The sequence below is a fragment of the Stegodyphus dumicola genome, chromosome 3 (assembly GCF_044657685.1).
Source record: "Stegodyphus dumicola isolate Sdum_Otavi_A_Nest chromosome 3, ASM4465768v1".
In the NCBI taxonomy this organism is placed as follows: domain Eukaryota; kingdom Metazoa; phylum Arthropoda; class Arachnida; order Araneae; family Eresidae; genus Stegodyphus; species Stegodyphus dumicola.
This window is the reverse complement of record NC_140770.1, coordinates 143,466,609-143,488,967: the sequence shown is the minus strand read 5'-3', so window position 1 is coordinate 143,488,967 and position 22,359 is coordinate 143,466,609. Positions and strand designations below refer to the sequence as shown.

The 22,359-nt window shown below is 32.0% G+C and overlaps 1 protein-coding gene across 1 annotated transcript in view; it reads left to right on the top strand.

Annotated features, from left to right (window-relative positions):
* Window positions 1-22,359, top strand: part of LOC118202786 (rhomboid-related protein 2-like) — a 71,489-nt gene that overhangs the window by 18,549 nt on the left and 30,581 nt on the right. The window contains exons 5-6 of the mRNA XM_035374979.2: window positions 14,186-14,356; window positions 19,177-19,319. Coding sequence (XP_035230870.2) covers window positions 14,186-14,356; window positions 19,177-19,319 — 314 coding nt within the window. The remainder of the gene's footprint in view (window positions 1-14,185; window positions 14,357-19,176; window positions 19,320-22,359) is intronic.

Below are 22,359 nucleotides of genomic sequence, written 5' to 3'. Positions count from 1 at the left end.
CATGGATACCGAGTTTATGCAATGCTTTGACTTGTTATTTTGGCCTATGTAGCGGCAGTTTTGGCACTAAAATTTGCTGCTATGGAAGCCAAAACAACAAGTCAAAGAATTGCACAAACTTGGTATCCATGTGCACATTGCCTATTTTCACTTAAAAAAAATCTCCGAATTGCACAAAAATGGCATTGTGCACTCCCTTGACTTTATCCATGTACACATCGACTTATTTTCACTTAAAAAAAAAATCCTCGAATTGCACAAACTATGCTTTACGCACTCCCTTTAGTTTGTCCATGTACACATTGATATATTTTCATTTAAAAAGTCAAAGAAGCACCAAATTCTACAGTAGAGGCAAACAAAAAATACATAATCTCAATAAGCTACATTTTAAACCAAACAATAAAATAACACAAAAAAGGAAAAACCTGTTATGTATTTTAGCACTACACAAAGCAAAAATTCCCTTACCTTATTTAGAAATTCATTCGTCTTCAGTCTGTGGCACACAAAATTCCTTAACAGCATACAAAAACTTCCTAAAATTATTTGAACTACAATCTGTATATCCGTGTCGCCACAGAAATTTACAAAAATAAAAGTAAAAAATATACTACGTAGTTCCGGACTATGGCTACTAAGTAAACCTTTATTTACACAATGAATTCTCTCAATTAATGCACTTTTCCCCTTTCGTTCCAAATCGTACAGAAACTTCAAATTAATTCTACTACATTCAGCCATTGTACCGTCTAAACAATGAAACAAGCAATGTACTTCCTAAGCAACGCACACGCACACCACAAAAGCCCTTGCAAAACATCCCATGTTTCAAAAGTTCCCAGATTAATGCAAACGATTATGTCATAATAGGGTTTCCATAACGTTCACATACTCAGGTTACCATAAAAGATGCAACAACTCGGCGAAAAACGAAACAACAACTTATTGATAAATGAAACGACAACTTTGCGATAATACAAGGGGTACCTTAAAGCCAACTCTACCCAGAACATTTACATTTTTGATATTATTTTGATAGGAAGTGAGCCAAGCGAAATTGCGTACAAGCACTGCATAGGCAAAAGCTAAAGTACATAGTGATCCAATATATGGAAGCACAGGAAGAGAAAACTTTTGAGTTAATAATTTCAGTTCCCAATTATTACGCCATCAGTGCTGCGTAGGCCATGCAAAATGGAATGATCTAGAAACGACGCAATCCAGAGAGATTATTAAGATTTTTAAAACAGAGAGAGAGAGAATTAAAGGGAATTAGGGGTTAGTTTAAATCATAATTTTAATTTACATATTTTTTTATCTATATATATGTAATGATATTTTTAAATCAATTGATTAAATTAAATTCTAATAATATTGCTTAATAATGTGTTGGCGATTCTCTACCTAAATTGCATCCCTGTTCCTAAATTTTGGCGAAACCCTTTCTTTAGTATAAAATATATTAACCTGTTGGCGCCCGCCAAATCGCCAAACTCATAAATCTGTCATATTACATAAAGTCCTTTAGAACTCTCCTGATGAGAAGATAGCGTCACCTCGTGATTTCAATTAATATCGCTGATTGGAGGAGCCTCGTGACGCACACATATGTATAAGTAGGGCTTCTGCTCAAGGTACGAGGAGAACGCTTGTGAGATGGATGCTAAAATAAACCTACCACTTTATATTCCAAAATTTGTCTCATTCCTGTTGCTCCGGCTGCACAAAACAAATAATGTATGAGAAATTACATTTCAGAAAGTCGGTAGGATACCACCTTCAAAGGGATTATCTAAAAAGAAAGATACCCCAAGGATTATACGGATAAAATGTTACGCACTTTAGATGAATTTGCTGCTGTGCAACTTCTATGTTTCTACATTTTTCTCTAGGCGTTCTTGCTTCAAGAAAATCATCCTTCTGTTACTTGTATTCTGGTATACTGCAGATTATTTTACGTCCAGAGAAGCATCTTTCTGCCCCCTGTGATGTGTGATCTGTGTTTCAATCGAAAGTTCGTCGTTCATCAAATGTGCTCTTACTGTTGACCTACTTTTGAGGATGGAAATCTTTCCCTACGTCTACGCCATTCTGTGTTGCTCTCGAGAGCTTTGTGCTTGTGTGGTGATTGATCGTGTTTTGCGAAAATCTAATCAAGAGTGCACAAAAATGTGTATTTTCGTGTCGATTTCATCACTCGTATTCTCGTCACAATAAGTCAAACAGAAGCAATTAGTAAAAAGATGCAAATGATATTATTACTATTGAATTATAATTACTAATTTAATAATAGTGTTTTTATTTTGAAAATTTTAAAAAGTATTTTGGTATAAATGTATTTTAAATTTGGTATTTAAAGGATGTATTTTGGTTTTTAATATTGTTTTGGGAAAATTTAAAGAGTATTATTTTTGAGTTCGTTTTATTTATGAAAGTATTATTAGTTTTATTTATGAAAGTATTATTAAGAGAATAATGGCTAAGGAAAACATTTCTGATCCTGATGATTCATTAAGGGCAGCTAGCGCTGAACCTGAAACAAGTATAATTCCCTTTGATGCACAGAATGATATGGATATAAATTCATGGCTTGAGTACTTTAACAAAACTCATTTAGATAAAGATGAAATGTGGAAGCTTAATAATGTAGCTCGATATCTAAAAGGTAATGCACTTAGCGTATATGTCAAAAACTGCCATAAAATTACTAAATATGTGGAATTAGTCCAAATTTTAAAGGAAAATTTTTTCGACCCCACTTTAACTACGTTTGGTGGTTTTGCCAATTACAAGTACAATCATAAAGAGGACATAACGCAATATTTTCGCAAAAAATTAGATATTGGTAAAAAATTAAATCTAACTCATGAAATGATCTTGGAGGGTCTGACGGATGGCCTTCCTATAGAATTAAAATCCTTAATGATGATCAACGCACCCTCTGACCCCATCTCTTGGCTTACTCATGTCCATAAGCTTATTAAGATTAGCGAAAATCAACAAATCAAAAGTGCACCTCCAGATTTGTTATTCCGATTGGGAACAGTCCCCAAGATTACAATCGATTTAATAGAAGTAGAATTTCAGCTTCAAGCTATGAAACTACTGTGAGACAAGATTCTCCTAGACCCAACAATTTCCAATGTTTTCAGAGACCAAGTAATTTTTATAATCGGTTCAGTGGTCCAAGATTTACAAGCCATTATAATTATAATTCTCAAAATAGATTGCCATTGCCACCCAGTCCCTGTAGACTTTGCACCCGGAACGGAATCCCAAATGCTTTTCACTGGTTCCAGGTTTGTCCTTTCAGAGGGGAGAGATCTGATACACCTAATGTTATGCCCCTTGCAATAGCACCAACCCCAGAAACCCCTCGCAGTAGTTGACTATTAAAGGTGTCGGGATATTTGCCCAATAAGAAACGTCTAGAGTGTGTTGTAGACAGTGGTGCCACCATATTAATAATTTCTTCCAAAACAGCTAGACAATTATGTTTAAAAGTGCAAAGAGTTAGATCATTTTCAGTAACCCAAACTAAAGGAAAAATAATCTTCAACAAAATATGTTGCATACAAATGAAAATTGGACGGATTAGTAACCAAATTACCTTGTTTGTTCTTGATAATAATTTGAATTATGTAATTTTAGGACTTTATGAATGCAAATTATTTGAGTTGAGTATTGATTGTACTAATTTAAAAATTAAACAGAGAGCTATTGTACTTAATGATAACTGCCATTTTGACAGCCGACCCATATCTCTACACCTCCAACTTCAAGGTGGTACAACAAATGTTTATCCATGTGTTAATAATGATGATGATGTAAGAAATTTTCCAACCTGTAAATCTCGGACTACAAATCCAAAGGAATTAGTTTCTCAGTCTAACATTTATGTGAAAAATGCTGTTTCTAATACTGTCGATAACAAAGAGTATAACTTGGAAAAATTGTTAAATGATTATTCATCTGTGTTTTCTAAAAATAAGTATGATGTAGGAAAAATTAATATTGAACCTCAATGAATTAATTTAAATTCTGATTTGCCTGTATCATTAAGACCTTATAGAACATCCCCTATGGAAGGAGAGGAAATTAAGACCCAAATTGATCAATTATTACAAGCAGGTATAATTAAAGAAAGTTGTAGCCGATATTCGTCCCCCGTGACTTTAGTACTTAAACGTGAGGAAGGTAAGAAAACTAGATTGTGTGTAGATTATCGAAAATTGAATTCCGTGGCTAAAACAGATGCAAACCCTCTTCTTCGCATTGACACTTTGTTAGACAAATTAAGTAAAGCAAAAGTATTTTCTACAATTAATTTGAGATCTGGTTTCTGGCATATCCCGATTCACCCTGCAGATACTGAGAAATTAGCTTTTTGCACGAATTTTGGATTATTCGAATGGTTACGACTCCCTTTTGGTTTCAGAAATGCTCCTGCAATTTTTAACAGAACAATTAGACGAATATTAACAAAAAATAAAATTAATTTCGCTTGCAGTTACTTTGATGATATAATCATTTACTCTTCCTCTGAGAAGGAACATTTAGAACATTTAAAAATTTTATTTGAGGTGTTTAAAGTGGAGCATATTAAATTGAATCGAAACAAATGTGTGTTCGCCAGAGATCAGATCACATTTCTTGGCTATGAAATAAAAAATGGTAGAATAATTCCCGATAACCATAATATAGAAGTTATTAAGAAACTTAAAAACCCCAGTAACACCAAAGAGTTTTGGGAAGTGTGAATGTGTATCATAGATTCATTCCGAATTATGCAACTATTAGAGCTCCATTAAACAGACTCTTGAAAAAAGATGTCAAGTGGGAATGGGATGACCAATGTCAAAAAGCTTTCGACGAAATGAAAAGAATACTGATTTCCAAACCTGTTTTACAATTGTATGATTCCAGTAGACCATGTCATATTTTTGGTGACGCTTCTCAAACTGCTGTTGGAGCTGTTTTGAAACAACCAGATGAAAATGATGTCCTTCACCCTGTATCATATCATTCCCGAACTTTAAGAAATTATGAGAAAATTATACAATTACTGAGTTAGAATGTTTGGCCATAGTAGATGCCCTAGACAAATTCTATTACTATCTGCATGGACAAAAATTTGTTAAACATACGGACCATGCGGCCCTCGTTTGGCTAAAAAATGTTAAAAATTTAAAAGGTAGACTCTTCCGTTGGTCACTCAAACTAAGTATGTTCAATTATGAAGTAAAGTATCAGAAGGGCTCTAGCAATACTGAAGCTGACATGCTTTCTAGACATCCTGTTTCACAGCACCTCCAACATTATGTACATTTACTTGATAGAAATGAAATAATCCAACAACAAAAAACTGATAATGTCTCCGGAAAAAATTACCAAGAGATAAATGATATGATGGTAATTAAGAAAAAGAATTTCTATAAAATTGTAGTACCTAAATCTTTAAGATTAAAATTGTTGAATAAAACCCATGAAAATTTTGGTCACCCGGAAGTTCAAATTATGCTTAACTTAATCACCCCTCAATATTATTGGCCTCATATTAGCGAAGATATCAGAAATTTTGTTAAACATTGTCATACTTGTCAACTTAATAAAAAGAAAAAACAGAAAAAATTTGGTCTTATGCAAGACGTACCCCCAACCGACAAACCTTTCGAATGTCTCTCTATTGACACTGTGGGAGGATTTAATTATTATAATTCTACAAAAAAATATTTACATATAGTTATTGACCATGCAACAAGATATGTCTGGGCTTTTCCCTGTAAAAGTGTAACTTCAGAAACCTATGCCAATTGTCTAAAACAAATATTTCAAATACAAGTCCCCGAAAAAATTCTGAGTGACAGGAATGCAGCCTTCACTTCCTCTAGATTCAAAAAATTTCTTAAAAAGCATAATGTTAAACAACTTTTAACTTCATCTCACCATCCCCAGACAAATGGTAAAGTAGAAAGAGTAAATCAATCAATAGTAAGTCGACTAAAATGTAAAGTAAATTCTTCTTCTAAAAAAGTACCATGGACTAAAGTGCTAGAGCAAGTTGTTATCGAATATAACAACTCTCCTCATACGGTAATTAAGTTCACCCCAGCATACTTACTATTTGGTAACCTCCCTTTTGAATCTCCAATTGATCAAAATAAATACCCTTCCTTAAATGAAGCAAGGGCTTTAGCAAAGAAAAGAACTATCGAATACCACCGAAAGAATAAAACTAGATATGACATCAGATTTGTAGAATCTAAATTTCAACTTGGAGATTTTGTCCTTTACGAGAAATTCGAATATCCAAATACTAGAAAATTAACTTCACCCTATTCAGGCCCTTATCAGATTATGAATAAATTATCTGAAGTTAATTATGAAATCGACAGGGAAAATTTTCACACGAAGAAACCAACTGAGATTGTACATGCGTCAAAATTAAGGTTCTATTATCCACCCGAGAACTTTAAATTACATCATGAATAAATCAATAAACTATCCATAACCCTTCTTTTAGTTTTCATCCTGTTTTCCCCCTTAATAGTTGATTTATCTCTCAGTGCCTGCAAAGTTTGTCTGCCCTTTTCTTTTACTGGGCTCCTTCAAACTTGAGTTTCAGGTTCAATGCACTTTCCGTGTGGGAAACACTCAATTGAGGCTATACTACAAGTAGAGTACTATACCCTCACATTTCCTTGAGCTCATGTTTTCCTATGTTTGTGTAATTGTAGCAATAGTTGAAAAAGTTAAATTTCAGTTGTTGAAATTTCTGAATTTCATTTTATGTTTCTGCAGCATCGTGTACAAAAAACTGGTATGGATGTTGGAAGTTAAATTTTGTTTTGTTATCATTAATAAGAGAAAAATAGAGTGACAAAATATGTTAAAAACCTAGCAAAATGTGTATTTTCAACAAGAGTATAAGAGCTCTAGTATCGTGACATAAAAACTCAAATGTTTTCAGTGCCAATGCTAATCCATGATTCTAGCGCTAATTAAATGATCCGGAGATCTCCAAAGACCAGTAAAAGACTGAAGATGAGCCTGAATGACAACTCTAATGATTGTACGGACTCATACACAAACTGTGAATGGCATGCCGTAAGATATAAACTTACAAATTCAGTTATAATACTATTTCCTATTGCCGCGTAGCTAACCAGCAATATGTTATTAGTGCTTTATTTGCTCTGCTCTTAGTTACTATATTATAATTTCATTAATCATTTATTATATTTTATATACTGTATTAATTATATTCAAATATTTTATGTCACATTTTATGTAAACATTTTGTGTGCCTTGAGGTAAATCCAATCAGTTTTCCTACTCGCGTAATTTCCTAATAACTAAAATTTCTGCTCTCACTATCTGGACTGTCTTGGGTCGACGGCCGCGACTGCAAGCCTTTTCAGATTGGGGGGGGGATAATCTGTAATGATATTTTTAAATCAATTGATTAAATTAAATTCTAATAATATTGCTTAATAATGTGTTGGCGATTCTCTACCTAAATTGCATCCCTGTTCCTAAATTTTGGCGAAACCCTTTCTTTAGTATAAAATATATTAACCTGTTGGGCCCCGCCAAATCACCAAACTCATAAATCTGTCATATTACATAAAGTCCTTTAGAACACTCCTGATGAGAAGATAGCGTCACCTCGTGATTTCAATTTATATCGCTGATTGGAGGAGCCTCGTGACGCACACATATGTATAAGTAGGGCTTCTGCTCAAGGTACAAGGAGAACGCTTGTGAGATGGATGCTAAAATAAACCTACCACTTTATATTCCAAAATTTGTCTCATTCCTGTTGCTCCGGCTGCACAAAACAAATAATGTATGAGAAATTACATTTCATATATATTAGTCTTTATTACGAGTTACATTTCCCCCTTTTTTATTTGTTTTCTATATAATTTCAAGTATTTTCTTTAATGTGACACTATTTTTTTTATACTTTTCATATCAAAATTTAACAAATGTACATTCAGTGCATACGTTTTTTCACTTTTCATTTCCTAAATGACAGATCATTGTCCAGTAAGGAATATGTTCAAATTCCAGAAAAAGTTAGTCACTTAGTGCGAAGTTTCAGACTTTAGGAAGGGTGATTCATTTGATTTTTCATCAAATGACTTGATAGGTTTGTGTTTAACCTTTTCGCGACGGCGCATCTTTGTTTAAGACGCTCGTGCAGGACGGAAGAGAATCGAAGGCAGTCACCATACAGGATGGAGGTTTTGCATCGCTAAGCCTAATTTTATAACAAAAATCAGAAACACAAAAGTTTCGCTTCTAGCATCGTAATTTTTGGTATCATTTTAGATTATTACTTGAGCTCTTATATATGTTAAAATTAGCCCTTAAAACATTTTTTTCTTTATTTTACATGAAAATATACTTAACAAATTGCTTATCTTCTAAAATAATTTTCAGAAGTGCTTTTCAAATTATTCCAAAGTTTTAATTGATAAAATCCATCAATAAAGTTTCAAATTAATAAAAAGAACACAATAAAGACTATTTACAGTAAGAAGTAACAAAATTTAAAATGAAAACGAGTGTGGTAAATCTCAAAGCACAGAGAAGTATCACTTTGTAACTCTTAGAAAAAGTATCACTTTTTAACTCTTTAGAAAATGAATCAGTATTCTCATTTGCGTTAGTAAATGGTTCACTAACCATACTAGGGTATTCTTCCTCTGATAAATAGTGCCTTCCCGCCATAATAGACTGGAGGTGAGGCTTTCCTAAATAAAAAAAGAAGGAATGGAAATATATCTGAAGGCAATGCAAAACGTAAAAAAATTCCGCACATTAACCCTAAACGACCGTACATAGTAGAGGGAAAAAATAGAATAAAAAAAGGAATTTTATATAAATCAGATACGAGAATGTTTTCATTAGCACACAGTAATTTAAAGAGCCCACCTCTGTTTACACTTTCCCTCTGCCCCCCCACCCTCGAACAGCTGATGAGTAAATCAAGCAGAATATATCAAACTCTGGGTCAGGAACCTAAAACTGTGTTCATTATCAAAAGTAATGGACACAGGAAGACATCTAGTGGCCTTCAGAAAAACGTTCCACCTTAAAATGCGTATACGCATCAGTTGTCCTCTGAATGCGATCTTTACTGATGCGTGGATGGAATGCCCGGCTGTAAGAGACGTTCTTAGGGAATGCGTATATGGGACGCCCGTCTTGAAAGGGTTAAGATGGGGCCAGGTGTTATCTGAAGCAATGTTGCACTTCAAGTGAACATTTTTGTCTTGTTTTGAATTGTTCTGTATATATTAAGTTCCCTAGAGCACTATTATGTTCAAATGTATTGTTTATCTCAAGGCAAAATGACAGTCAGTGCCAAAACATCCTGTATTGTTATTTTTTGTCACTACCTCCTCGTTCTGAGAGTGGGTAGTTTGTGCACCTGCTGCCTTCCTTGGATGTGGTATTCTTTTCTCAAGCTCCCTCCCCGGAATTGAATATCGATTCACTGTCATCCGTTATGACTATGGTAGGTGCGTAACCTACTATCGACAGTTGATAAGGCATTCACTTGAAAGACACTTTGCTGAGACGAGCCTATGTAGTCAGCACAAAGTTATGCAGAGTCACCACATAATACGGACACAAGGTCTAATTGGTTTTGGTATAATAAAAGCACTCGTTTGCAGAGGGTCGGAGCTCTGCTGTATATATTAGCTCTAGAATTGCCACAGTTAAGCAAGTAGTAAGTTACGATCCAAAGAACTATTACTGATTTAATGAGCCATTCGTGGTTTTGCCCTAATACGGCATGTACTTAGCCACAGCGTTTGATTTTGTTTGAAACTGTGTATTTCATTTTTCAATTTTTGGAGGAACTGAAGTGCTGCATTCTACATATTCACTTTTCACTCCTGGAGCTACATGTGTATATTTTCATTTGTAATGAATTTGTTGCTTTCTAGATAGTGGTATCAAGTAAGAAAGTTGAAAGTGCACCTACTTGTTCCTTTTCTTTTGGATCCCAGTTAGAGCGTAACTTTTGATAGTTTGATTTTTTTAAAAATAATTTCTTAAAATGTAATATGGTAAAGTTCATGATAGTCATGGAAAGTGCTTGGTCAGCAGTGAAATTGTGAGCATTTGTCTTCATGAACTTTTCTGTTGGCTGCTATCACCAAATTGTCTTTAACAAGAAATTATTTATTTTGATCTGTTTATTTCGAGTATTATCTCATTCTTTGTTAAATCTCTCATATCTTAGTTACAGTGGCCAATTTTCCCTTTTTTTTTTTCATTTCATCACTTGACCTCCAGTAGATTGAGTTTCCTAGTTTTTAATTTTTAGTCATTACCAAGGAAAATATAATTCAATTTCCTCACCCATAATGATTTTAGCATAATTTTTCTCATTAAATTTTATTTCATCTGAGTTGTCTTAATCTCTTGTAATCATTTCTAGAACTTTAGAACATTCAAGCAATGTTTAGTTAGTTAATGTTTGTATTTAATTTTGCTTTACATCAATCAGTGGTATGTTACTAAATTTATTCATGCAATAATATGCATATTAATTATTATCTTCCATCATATTTAAAAATACTTTGATAAATAAAAGCTTTTTTTCCTCAGTATAAAAGTGTAAGAAAATTCCAAAACGAAATTAGCTAAAGAACATGAAATTTAGGATATGTAATTAAATATTAATCTATTGTACATAAAAAAATCCTGAATTGTGCACTATAAAGTGAATTTAAGTCACTTTGTGGCTCTTTTTAAATGGTATTGTCACACAATGGGAAAAACCTTCTACAAATTCTCTGTTTTTACGTGAGAAATTCTTGCTTTGTCATATATCAAAATTGACGGCTATATCATTGCTTTGAATCGGGCATAAATTTTGCAAGTTCATTGATCAGTGTCTGCTGCCAGTAATGCTGCCTTCATTACTGGCAGACATGAATAGTGACTTTATTTCTTATTTAGCACGTAATTTCAATGCTGTAGTGTTTTAAAGTCCAAACAGTTTAGATTTTTAGAAGGCATAAAAATATTTTTTAACTGAGCAATAGCAACCAAAAGGTGGGTAGTTATTTATTTTTGAGGTCTAAAATCATTGCTAATGTCCAGTTTCAAGTGCGGTATTTTACGCAAAAAATATAATTACATTTCTGAGTATGATTTATATATATGTTGATAAAAAGTCTAAAAGCATTATGAAATCTTCATTATTTTCCTTACTTTATATACAAATGTTTGTAAAACTACACAAATAAGCAGAAAATAAGTTAAATTTTTAATGTTTTAGATTTCTGTTTATAACATTAAACCTAGTTTCATTTCTTTATTATTTCTATAGTCTTTTCCTACTTCAGATGAGTTAGCATCCTTACGCTTAAATATAAAATACTATTGAACACAAAAAAGAATTAAATCAAACTAAAAATTCATTCATTATGAACTTGTAGTTGCCAATAAAAGTTAAGCAAACTTGTTCACAGCTTCTCGCAGAATCTTAGAATATAAGAAAGCTTAAATATGTGCAACACAAATGGCAGATTTAATATCTAAAACCTTTCTCTAAACCCCATTTAAATCCCATTTAATTTTCATTTCTGGTTCAGCAGATAATAAAGAAAATAAGAAACAGAAGTATAGAACAGAATAAACGTAAAAAATAATATGTGAATTAAAATAATCCTTACAAGTTAAGTTAGGAAACAGAAAATAGTATGTTTTTCAGTTGTGAAGTAACCCTTCACAAGCTTGTTTGTTAAGCTTGTTTAATGCCATTCATAGAAATGTCAGTTAACATGTATTAATAAGAGTATTATTCTAAATGAGAAATATTATAGTATCATTACAGAAAATTTTATGGAATGATATTCATTAAATATTACTTTCAAGTCATTTTTTTTCCCATTTAAGCAAACTAACTAAAAAAAACTTTTTATATAATTTAACTTTTATAAAGTAAAAAATTAACCTAGCTCCTGTTACCAGTAAAGCATAATGTGTCATGAATGGCAAATGTTATTAAATCCCTGCATGTAAAATCAAGCATATATAATGCTGATTCTATTAATAAATATTTTAAAAAGCTTTTGCATGAAAACTTATTTTTGCTATTTAGTAAGTTAAAGAAAATTTGTTTAAATGTTATTAGTGATCTCTGTGTATGAAATACTTCTTTTAAAACAGTGTTTCTCAATTGATGTGTCATGACCACTCATAAGATATCACAAAATTTTCAAATTTAATTGCATTTTATAAAATTCTGAGTGGTTTTACACACAAAAAAATATTATATTTTTATCATGAAATCAGAGAAATGTAGAGAGAATTTTTCCTTTTAGTACAATCCACAGTGGCCAAATGGCTAAAGCTGTAAAACACTGATAGTTTATCTGTGTCCTGGCAGGCTACAATTTTTATATGTATATGTGTGTGTGTTTAATATGTGATATAGAAATGAATTGTTTTCTCACAGGTATTCTGCATAAAGACAGTCGTTTCTTAGGCATTAAGTTAACTGTATACTAAGCAGTCTTCTGAGTTTAGGAGTGATGCAAAATACAATGATCACAAATAGGGAAATATTTTCAACCTGTGCAAAAGCAGCAATTATTGAGATGAAAATTATGAAATCTAAGAAAGGATACAGTCGGTGCAGCTTGATTTATTTATCTGTTAACTCCTCAGATTATGTCTTAAATTGTATGATTTATGGAGCATGGTAGACTCAGACTTTGCTAATAAATGAATATATTTGTAAAATATTCAAAATACTGCTAACAGTAATGTTAATGCATGATTTGTATACTGGTTACCATTGCATACTGGCTGCCATATTGTTGGGTCTTGATTCATTTTTACGACATCCGTTATTTTACCGTTTTTGGCAGAAATGAGTGAATATTGATAACAAATTTGTTAAGAAATAAAATATTAATTTTATTATTGCAAAATACAAATGATATCAAATTCAAATATAAGTAAATTATTTTTAAGTTCTTATGTTAGTCAGATGGAAATACAATGATGTATTTCATTATAAAAAAATTTTAATTTATTATTTAATAATCATATTTTAAAATCGAAGCTAATTTTAATATTCATCAAAGAAAAGTATAGACAATAAAAAAGGAAAACTTCTTGGTAGGAAAAAAAAGTAAGTTTAGCATTACTTACTTCTTACTGGTTACAAAAACGCACTTTAAACTAACTTTAATGTTTTTTATTTATTTCTAAAAAATAGAAATGAAGGAAAATAAGGAATGGAAATTGCTATTGTTCTCCCATCCAAAGGTTTCCTTTTCTTCATCAGATAATTCTTGAAGAATCTGAGCAAAATCAGCTGGTTGCACATATTTTTTTTGCCATGAAAACCGATATAAAATTTACAGAGAGAAATGTATTAAAATAATACATGGCAATTAATAATACAAAATTACAAAATATTTGAGAAAAAAATATTTTCCGAATTTTAAAACATGACGACGTGCATGTCGTAACTCTTATGAAAAAGCTGCCACGTAGAACAAAAGCCCTATTAAAAAAAGTCAAATGACTTCCTGTTGGCACATTCCATGATGTGAGGAAGGGTAGAAAGGAGGAATAGAAATTACCTTCAGGTGTCTCAGCTTCGATATTCGAAAAATGTGCATTAAAAACTGAATTTGTCATAAATTTTGCGCATACGCGCATGCTGCGAAGGTTAAGAGGGATGGCATTCAAACATATTTGGAGACTCTTGCCAATATGATTATTTTTTTACCCATACAAATCCTTAAAAGTTCTATTTTTCTTGTTATCCAACTGTATTTATTTGATTTTAATGAACAAATCTTGCTAATAAATAGAACAACCATCATTATGAATATTCTAGAAAGAAATCTTAATTTAGAATCTTATTTGGAAAAAATCACGACAGTACTCAAATTACAAATATGTTGCTTTTTGAAATATTTCATGCAAGTATGTTTTTATGTTTTCAAGAGAAATGTTATAATTAATTTGGTGCATAAATAGTAACTGATATTCTAAAGAGGAAATTTTTGAATTTTATGTGTGTTAGAGGTTAAATTATAACAGCAGTGTTATAATAATATCGTGTTTCAAAACTTTCTTTTCTTAAATTACACCAAATCATATAAAACATAGTTTACAATTACTATTATAGGTTCATGCAAAAGAACTTGGTGATTCAAGGCCCAAATTTCAGAGAATTGTTCGTTTTGCTGCCTTGGCTGTTGTACCTAAAAATCAATGTGCTATTACTGTTCGGCGATACATTGAAGAATACAATTGTTATCCGCCACCTATATTCCTGTTGTTAATCAGTTTAATTGAAGTAAGTTTTAATTTTTTTGTGTGTGTTTGTTTTAATTGCTGAAATTATTAAGCTCTGTGTTAACATTTTGCTCAAGCTAAAATAATACTATTAAGTTATTATATGTGTTTTGTTTAGCTTTAGAATATTATTGAGCATTATCAGTTTTCTTTGTTCTGTGCTTATTTTATTAATTAATGCAATATAGGGTTTGATAAGTGGCAGTGTTGCCATTCTGTTGGCAGAATTATTTACAGTGCCAGTTTTGTTTTCAAAATAATATTTCTTGAAGGGTTCAGTTAAAGTTCTAGTCTTATGTTTTTTTATTGTTCTCTCCATTTATTAAGCTGCATGATTTAACAAACTGAAGTTAAGAAATGTTATTGTCAGTTTTATTAAAGAATATTTGCATATAATTGAGGCATTATTCAAAAATCTTACAAACTGATTTTAATTAGTTACTTTACTTTTTTGATTTTTAATTTTAAATGAAACACAGAAAAATGTGCCTTCTTTGCATTTCCAGCAAAGTCATAATTTGAAAGCCAATGTTTAGTAAAGTTTGATTTATTTATGAAAATAGTGCATTTATGTTTAAATGTTTTTATTTTGTTTTCTTTCCTAATATTTTTATATGTCTCAAAGTTTTGATTACTTTTGAAAAGACTTTTATATGTATTACAACTAAAAAGTAAAATATTTGTACCACTATTTAATACTTAATATAAAAATCGTTATTATTAAGAATATAAAAAATATGAAAATGTAGCTACTTAGAAATAATATTGTATTTTCATTCTGAAACAGTTTTGATTGATTTTCTTTTTGACCATTTTGTAATCATGGGAATAACCAGGATCATAACCTGAGAAGTGCAAATGGCTTTAGATTCAGAAGTGAAATTGGATTAGAATATGCCCACCACAATTGTAGCCAACTGCCTAACTGTATGAGCATTTTCATGATTTTTCGCAGATATTACTGCAAGATGAACACAAGACAGTTTCTATTAGAAAATCCTCCACGAAGACATCCCTTTCCTTAGGAAGATAGTTGTACTCGAATAATTGCATGTTTTGCCCTGATCAAATAAACAAGTAAATTAGTAATGGACTCTTATACATGAGTAAGCAGATTGTATTTGTTATAAGCAGATATATATTTGTTAAAGTTTGGGGAATTGAAACAGTGAAATTCATGAAATATCTTTCATCTTTTAACTTTTTTCTTTAAAATAATTTTAATCTTGTGTGAGCTAAACCTCTGTAGAACTTCCTGCCTATTTAGATTTTCCTTCTTGAACTAGTTTTCAGTATATACTCACATGCATATAATCATCTAAACAATCATTGGTCACTATTTGAACACAAATTTTTATTCTCCTCAAGGGACTGAATACTCGTGTTACATGGTTCAGAAAGAAAATAAGAACATGTTTTGTTTGAGGAAGAAAAAAAAAATCATCGTTTCTCCTTGTATGAAGTCTTCCAGTGTTAGCTCTTTCATGTTCTCAGTCTTTACGTATACAGTAGAAGTCCAGAAATCCACAAAGCTTGGGACCAGAGGTTGTGCAGATTTCAGGACAGAAAAGATAAATCTTAATATTCAGAATAAAAGTGTAAAATAAATAAGGCATATTAGATACATTTAATTAAATTATTATACAGTCAAAAGTCGTTAATTCAGACACCCACAATCCGGATCTCAAAGCTACAAACTTCCTGCACATGCGTCGTGTTGACGCATGCGCATATGCGTTTACGTGTGCACGTAAGACCTTTACGGCTGCGAATATGCATGTGCGCATGCGCATAAAACGTTTACACATGCGCGTTTAATGTATAACGGACGGTGTAAGCTAAGCTAAAATTATCTAATTCAGTTAATGTTGCAGATTGCGTTATTCCTTAATCTTCGAATTGGATCAGGCTTATTATTTTTTGCAGACTGTTAGAGCAATTTTATAAAAGTAAGCTTGAACTTTCGATTATATCAAATAGAATTTCGGATATATATTTGCTAATATGTAAAGGATCTAAAGCGAAAGTCTGTTTCGAAATCCTAAATCTTTTTATCAATTTCACGGTGTTCGGCGGGGGGGAACGCCGAGGCGCGCAATGAATTGGAAGTTGATCTGTCAGCACTGTCCTTATCTTCAGGGCAGATGTTTTTATTTTATTTGGCTTATAATTCCTTACTAAATGTAGTATTTCATCTTGATGTACTCCGTCTTTGATATGATTTAAATCAAGTTCCTCATCATTATAATTCACTTCCGATAGTGAAGAAAGTGACCCAGGTTATTTAAAACGAAAAAATTTCGATTGACAAATTAGTCGGTATTCTCGACACAACAATTATAGGACTTGAACAGCGGAACTTTATAACTAAACAAGAAATTATGTCTGTTTAATAGAATTAAAGAGAAAGTATTATCACATGAAACGATGTAACTTAAACAACTTACATTGAAAGAAATGTTTAATAAAGTAAACAAATAAATATTAAGCTTTTTCTTTTTGTAAATTTTGATACCCTTTAGATCATAATTGTTCTTTATTTCATAAATTGCGGTTTCATATTTTTAATTTTGTAATTTCTGCATGCCATCTTACCAGATTTAAACTGATGATCTATTATCCGGAAAAATCGATAATCCGGAATCGCCGAAGTCCCGACGAGTCCCAATTAACGACTTTTGACTATCTACATTATTGCAATAATTTATTATGTGCATTACATTATTATATACATTATTGCAATAATTTATTATATGAATTAAATTATTATTACATATATAAATTGATTATATTATTCATTGTATACGATATACGGTACGGAATATGTGCACAGCATCGAGGTTTGCCGATTTCACCTCATGCAAGGATTTTCGGTTTCGGATTCCAGTGTTAGAATCATTGTTGCTGTAAAATTTCAACAGCTTTTCTTTATTTTTCCATATATCATACACAGTCGTGTCACAATTCTGTACGATTCTGCTATAAACCGAAGAGTAGCACTTGCCTCCATCTTTTGCAGAATTTGCACTTTTTGCATTACCGTCAGTGCAACGTGTTTACGTTTTTCAACGTTGCAAGCAGTAAAATCATGAGCGCATTTCTTATCAGTCGTATTAAAAAGGGCTGAAATTTAAAATATTCTTAATTTATCCACAAAATATCCGGATTAAATAAATGACAGCACTAAACAATCTCGTGAAATAACAAAGCTCAGAAAATACAACAACGTGAATCCTGAACTTAAAGAAGAGTTGAGTGAATCGTCTGCTTTTTTACTTTGATGCAGATTAGAGGGAAAAAATTTTTAGCATGATGTCAATAATTTGGTATTTCCGTTATGACTTATTATTCGGTAATTATGATGTCATTTGTTCGGTAAGTATTTTTTCTTCGATATTTCGTACTCCATGTTGCAGTTTCTGGAAGTTATAAATTGTATGTTTATATTTTGAGAGGCAATATGGATTTCAGATCGGCGGATTTTCGGTATTTGACTGTATATCCAAAAATTGTGCCAAAGTTTTGTCTATTCTCAAAATTTTCTAGAGCATAAAAATTACAAAACACTGCATCTTTTTTGCTAAACCTTTTGTACCACATCTGTAACATGGATCACAAACAACAGCAAAAAAATGCTGATAAACTGTCACTGGGAAATATTTTCCTCTTTAGTCATATTATAAAAATCTCAAATGCATAATTATTTAGAGAACTTTCCTAAACTTCCTTAATTTAAGATTTTGGGGCATTTGAAAATGTTATTGTACTTACAACCCTTGGTATTTGCAATTTAGTGGCAATGTTTTGAGCTGGTGGATGACAGAATATCCTGTTTTAAAACATCTATTGCTTTATGATGCTCTTTCACAAGTGTTACAAATCTGTTAATATATTTCACATATACTAGCATATTCATATTTTCTGATAGTAAAGTATTAGCAGAAGGTAGTATAAACATGTTACAGATAACATTTTATCAGACCCATGGTTGAAGGATTCAGAATGCAAAAAATATATGATGCATGCACTAAAACATTCCGTGACTATTCAAATTCAAAAGATGGTCAGTAATTTCAACAATGTTTAGAAAATTTAATAAATAATGAATGACTACTTCTATTTTAGGGGAACTTAAGCTAATTTGAAATACAGAAGTGAAAATTGATAGAAATGATGGCATTTTTTTTTTTTTTTTTTTTTTTTTTTAGAATAAAGTAAATGCAATGCCAGATCAACAATGAGTACTCTGACCTGAAAAGAAGAGCTAATATAATAAAGTTAGCACAGGAATAATATTGCTGCATTTGATATTATAGAGTTGCCAAGAAAATTATTTTCTTTTTTAATGTAAATGATGATTACTGTAAATATTCAGATACGTTTAGTGTAAATGTTCATAATGATACTTAATTTTAAACATATTAAAGCAGACTAACACACCTCTGCATACAGTAAACAGTCAAAAAAGAATGTGTGTGATTTCTGTAATGAAACTTTTGAATTTAATATTGCTTCTACTTGTCTACAAGAGGAATTTTTTGCTGAATAATTTTTTATATGTTAACTTTTGATCTAAATATGTACTTAACATGAAAACATGTTTAATGTAAAAAAACATGTTTAATGTAAGAAAAGAAATAAAGATACTTTTCATTTAAATATATCTTTTTGATGTTGTTATATGTTAATATGAATTTAAAATATTTATAATGTTAGTTTATAATGTTAGTATTTATAATGTAATATACATTTCATTATTTTCTACGATGAGAATCTAAAATGTATTTTATATTAAAAAATTTATTATTTGAAAATTTTCAGATTGGCATTTTCATCTATTATTGTGTAACTCTTAAAGAATTGACAGCATCTGGTCCTGTTCCATTTGAAAGTGTTCTTATATATAATCCTAAAAGACGATATGAAGCTTGGCGTTACATCACTTACATGTTCATCCATGCAGGGTAAGCTAAATGAAATAATATTTGATGAAGCAGAATATTTTATGTTTATTTGCATTTTTTATGTTTGTAGCATTTACTTTTTAATTGGTAAAGTGAACTTTTAAAATTAATATCACACCTATATGAAGTAGTAATATACTAACAGATTTTTCTATTACTTGAGATTAACATTCTAAGCTGTAAATGATAATACAGCCTTGCATGCAAATTCATTTCTGCATTACATTCTGCACTGAGGACATCAAGCTTTATCAGATATATCCACTTTTGTAAGTGCCAATGTACTATTGCATCCAAAATGTACTGCCCTGTAAACTTCTATGAGATAGTTGTCCAGGCAATTTTTAAAAGTTATTTCCTTGGATTCATACTTGGTATGCATAAATAAAATTCCATATTTCATTGAGTCCCTCCTCCCAATCTTCTTGGTTGCAACAATCTCATGAAGGTGTATTCTCTAATCTTTTTTTTTTAAAGTTATTATCTTGTCTAGATCTTGGATCAACCAAATCTATATATTGGATTGAATACTTTATCCGAGATATAGACTTGACAAAAAGATTACTAAATCTCTCTCTTGGTGATAATGTCTGTTAATGATAATAGCTTGGAGGCAATGTCTATTGCTTCTACGATATGCATATTAATACTTGAAAGTTTTTTTTTTTCGAAGTCTAGATTAATGAATATTATGGTATAAAGAAGAATTGCTTTCATTATAGCTGGTTGAGATGTTTTCACATAGTCGTGCATTTCTCTGCATCAGAACATATTCTTTCAAAGATATTTGATAGTAAATTTTCATGTTGCCTAGTTATGTAATTTTTTTTTTTTTTTTTTTTTTGTCATCAGTTTTGTTGCATAAATCTGCTTCTTTTATTTGATGCTTCATTACAAAATATGTTCTAAGCTTGTATTCAATTGTTTGGAAAATAATTTCGCTTTTTAAACACCTGAGGGATAAGTTGTATTTTTAACCGAACCTCATTCTAAAATGCATTATTGTTATATATTTTGAAATCAATATTTCAAAGTTTATTTGTAGTGCAATTTTTTTTTGTATCTTATCAAGTATAGAAAATCAAAACTAGCATTTTTGGTGTATTTTTCTTTTATTACTTAAAAAGTAAGAATGCTGGTCATGCAAGAATAAAATTGTGTGTCGTATAGAAACAATTTGTTGACAGAACAGAATAGAACATCGAAATGTTGGATTTTTGTTAACATCAAAACAAAGAATAAACCAAAATTTATAACTTAAAAATGTTAAAAATTAATTTGTGAGCATGTTGGTCAACACATAATAATTCATAAAATCCTGTATGAAAACTATTTAGCAGGAGATAAATGAAAATGACCTTGATGGATGGCTGAAAAACCCTTGATGAACTGGAGGATTACCTAAATGACTGCAATAAAAAAAGATCCATTTACTGTGAAATACGAGGGCTATCCAGAAAGTAGATTACGTTTTGGAATAAAAAAATAAACAAAGTATAGGAAACAAATTTTATTATATACAGATGAAAGCCACACTCAAATACTACTTTTCTACATAGTCACCATACAAATTAAGGCATTTATCGTAGCGATGTACGAGCTTGGAAATTCCTTCGTCGAAAAATTCGGCCGCCTGCGCCTTCAACCACTTCGTTACCTCTTCTTGCAGCTGTGCGTCATCATCAAAACGCTGCATAGCCAGCCACTTCTTCATTGCTGGGAATAGGTGGAAGTCGCTCGGTGCCAGGTCGGGACTGTACGGCGGATGAGGAAACAACTCCCACTTAAAAGATTCAAGAACTTTACGAGTGACATTTGCCGTGTGGGGCCGGGCGTTGTCGTGAATCAACAAGATCTTAGAGCTCAACATTCCTCTGCGCTTGTTTTGAATTGCTCTTCTGAGTTTTTGGAGAGTTTGGCAATACCTTTGAGAGTTTATTGTAGTGCCTCTTTCCAGGAAGTCCACCAAAATTACACCTTTTCTGTCCCAAAAAACAGTCGCCATCATCTTCCTTGCCGACATTGTTTGCATGCATTTCTTGGGTTTTTGGGAAGAACTTGTGTGCCCCCACTGCATTGATTGCAATTTCGTTTCACAGTTCACATGTTTCACCCATGTTTCGTCACCAGTAACGATGCGATCGAGTAAAGAGTCACCATCCTTATGGTAAGCGTCCAAAAAGTTCAACGCTGCAGCCATTCGCTGATTTTTGTGGTCCTCTGTCAAGATTTTTGGAATCCATCTTGCACAAAACTTGTGGTAACCAAGCTTTTCGCCGTTATTGTGAAATTTCGATTTTCACGGACTTTAGCATCGACTTTTTCGAGAAGTTCGACGGTCACTATGCTGGGTCTCCCACTTCGATCTTCGTCGTGAACATTGGTTCGGCCATTTTGAAATCTTATGACCCACTGACGCACTCCACCTTCAGTGATAATGTTGTCCCCATACACTTCACGAAGCTGCCGATAGATTTCTATCGGTTTACAGTTTTTTGCAGTCAGAAACCTTATTACTGAGCGCACCTCGCAGCTCGCGGGATTTTCAATTAACGCAGACATTTCAAACCGTCACAGTATCTGAACGGAGCACAGCACGAACCTCTCACTAGCACGGCTAGATGCAGACTGAGCTGCGCAACGCTCTGACCCCAAGATGGCCGCGCTAGCCCCGCCCCTAGCGGACACAGACGGAAACGTAATCTACTTCCTGGATGGCCCTCGTATAAAGAGAAATAAAGTGTACAAACCTGTTCCATCAATACGAAGAAAGTTCAATAAGAGGTTTATAATTATTGTAGTATTCTCTTACAGAAGAAGAGTGTGAAAAAATGTTAAATTCAGCTCAGCGTACTATCGAGAGAAAGTTTTACGTCTGATATTTATAGAAGATATTCCTTTCTTTATCCCGATGATATTCAAAATGAAACTTTATCAAGACAGAGCAACAAGCCCTACTTTGAAACGTACCACTGCATTTCTTGAAAAATGAAGACTGATAGAAGTATTGCATATACAGTCTGAGATCTGGATTCATCGG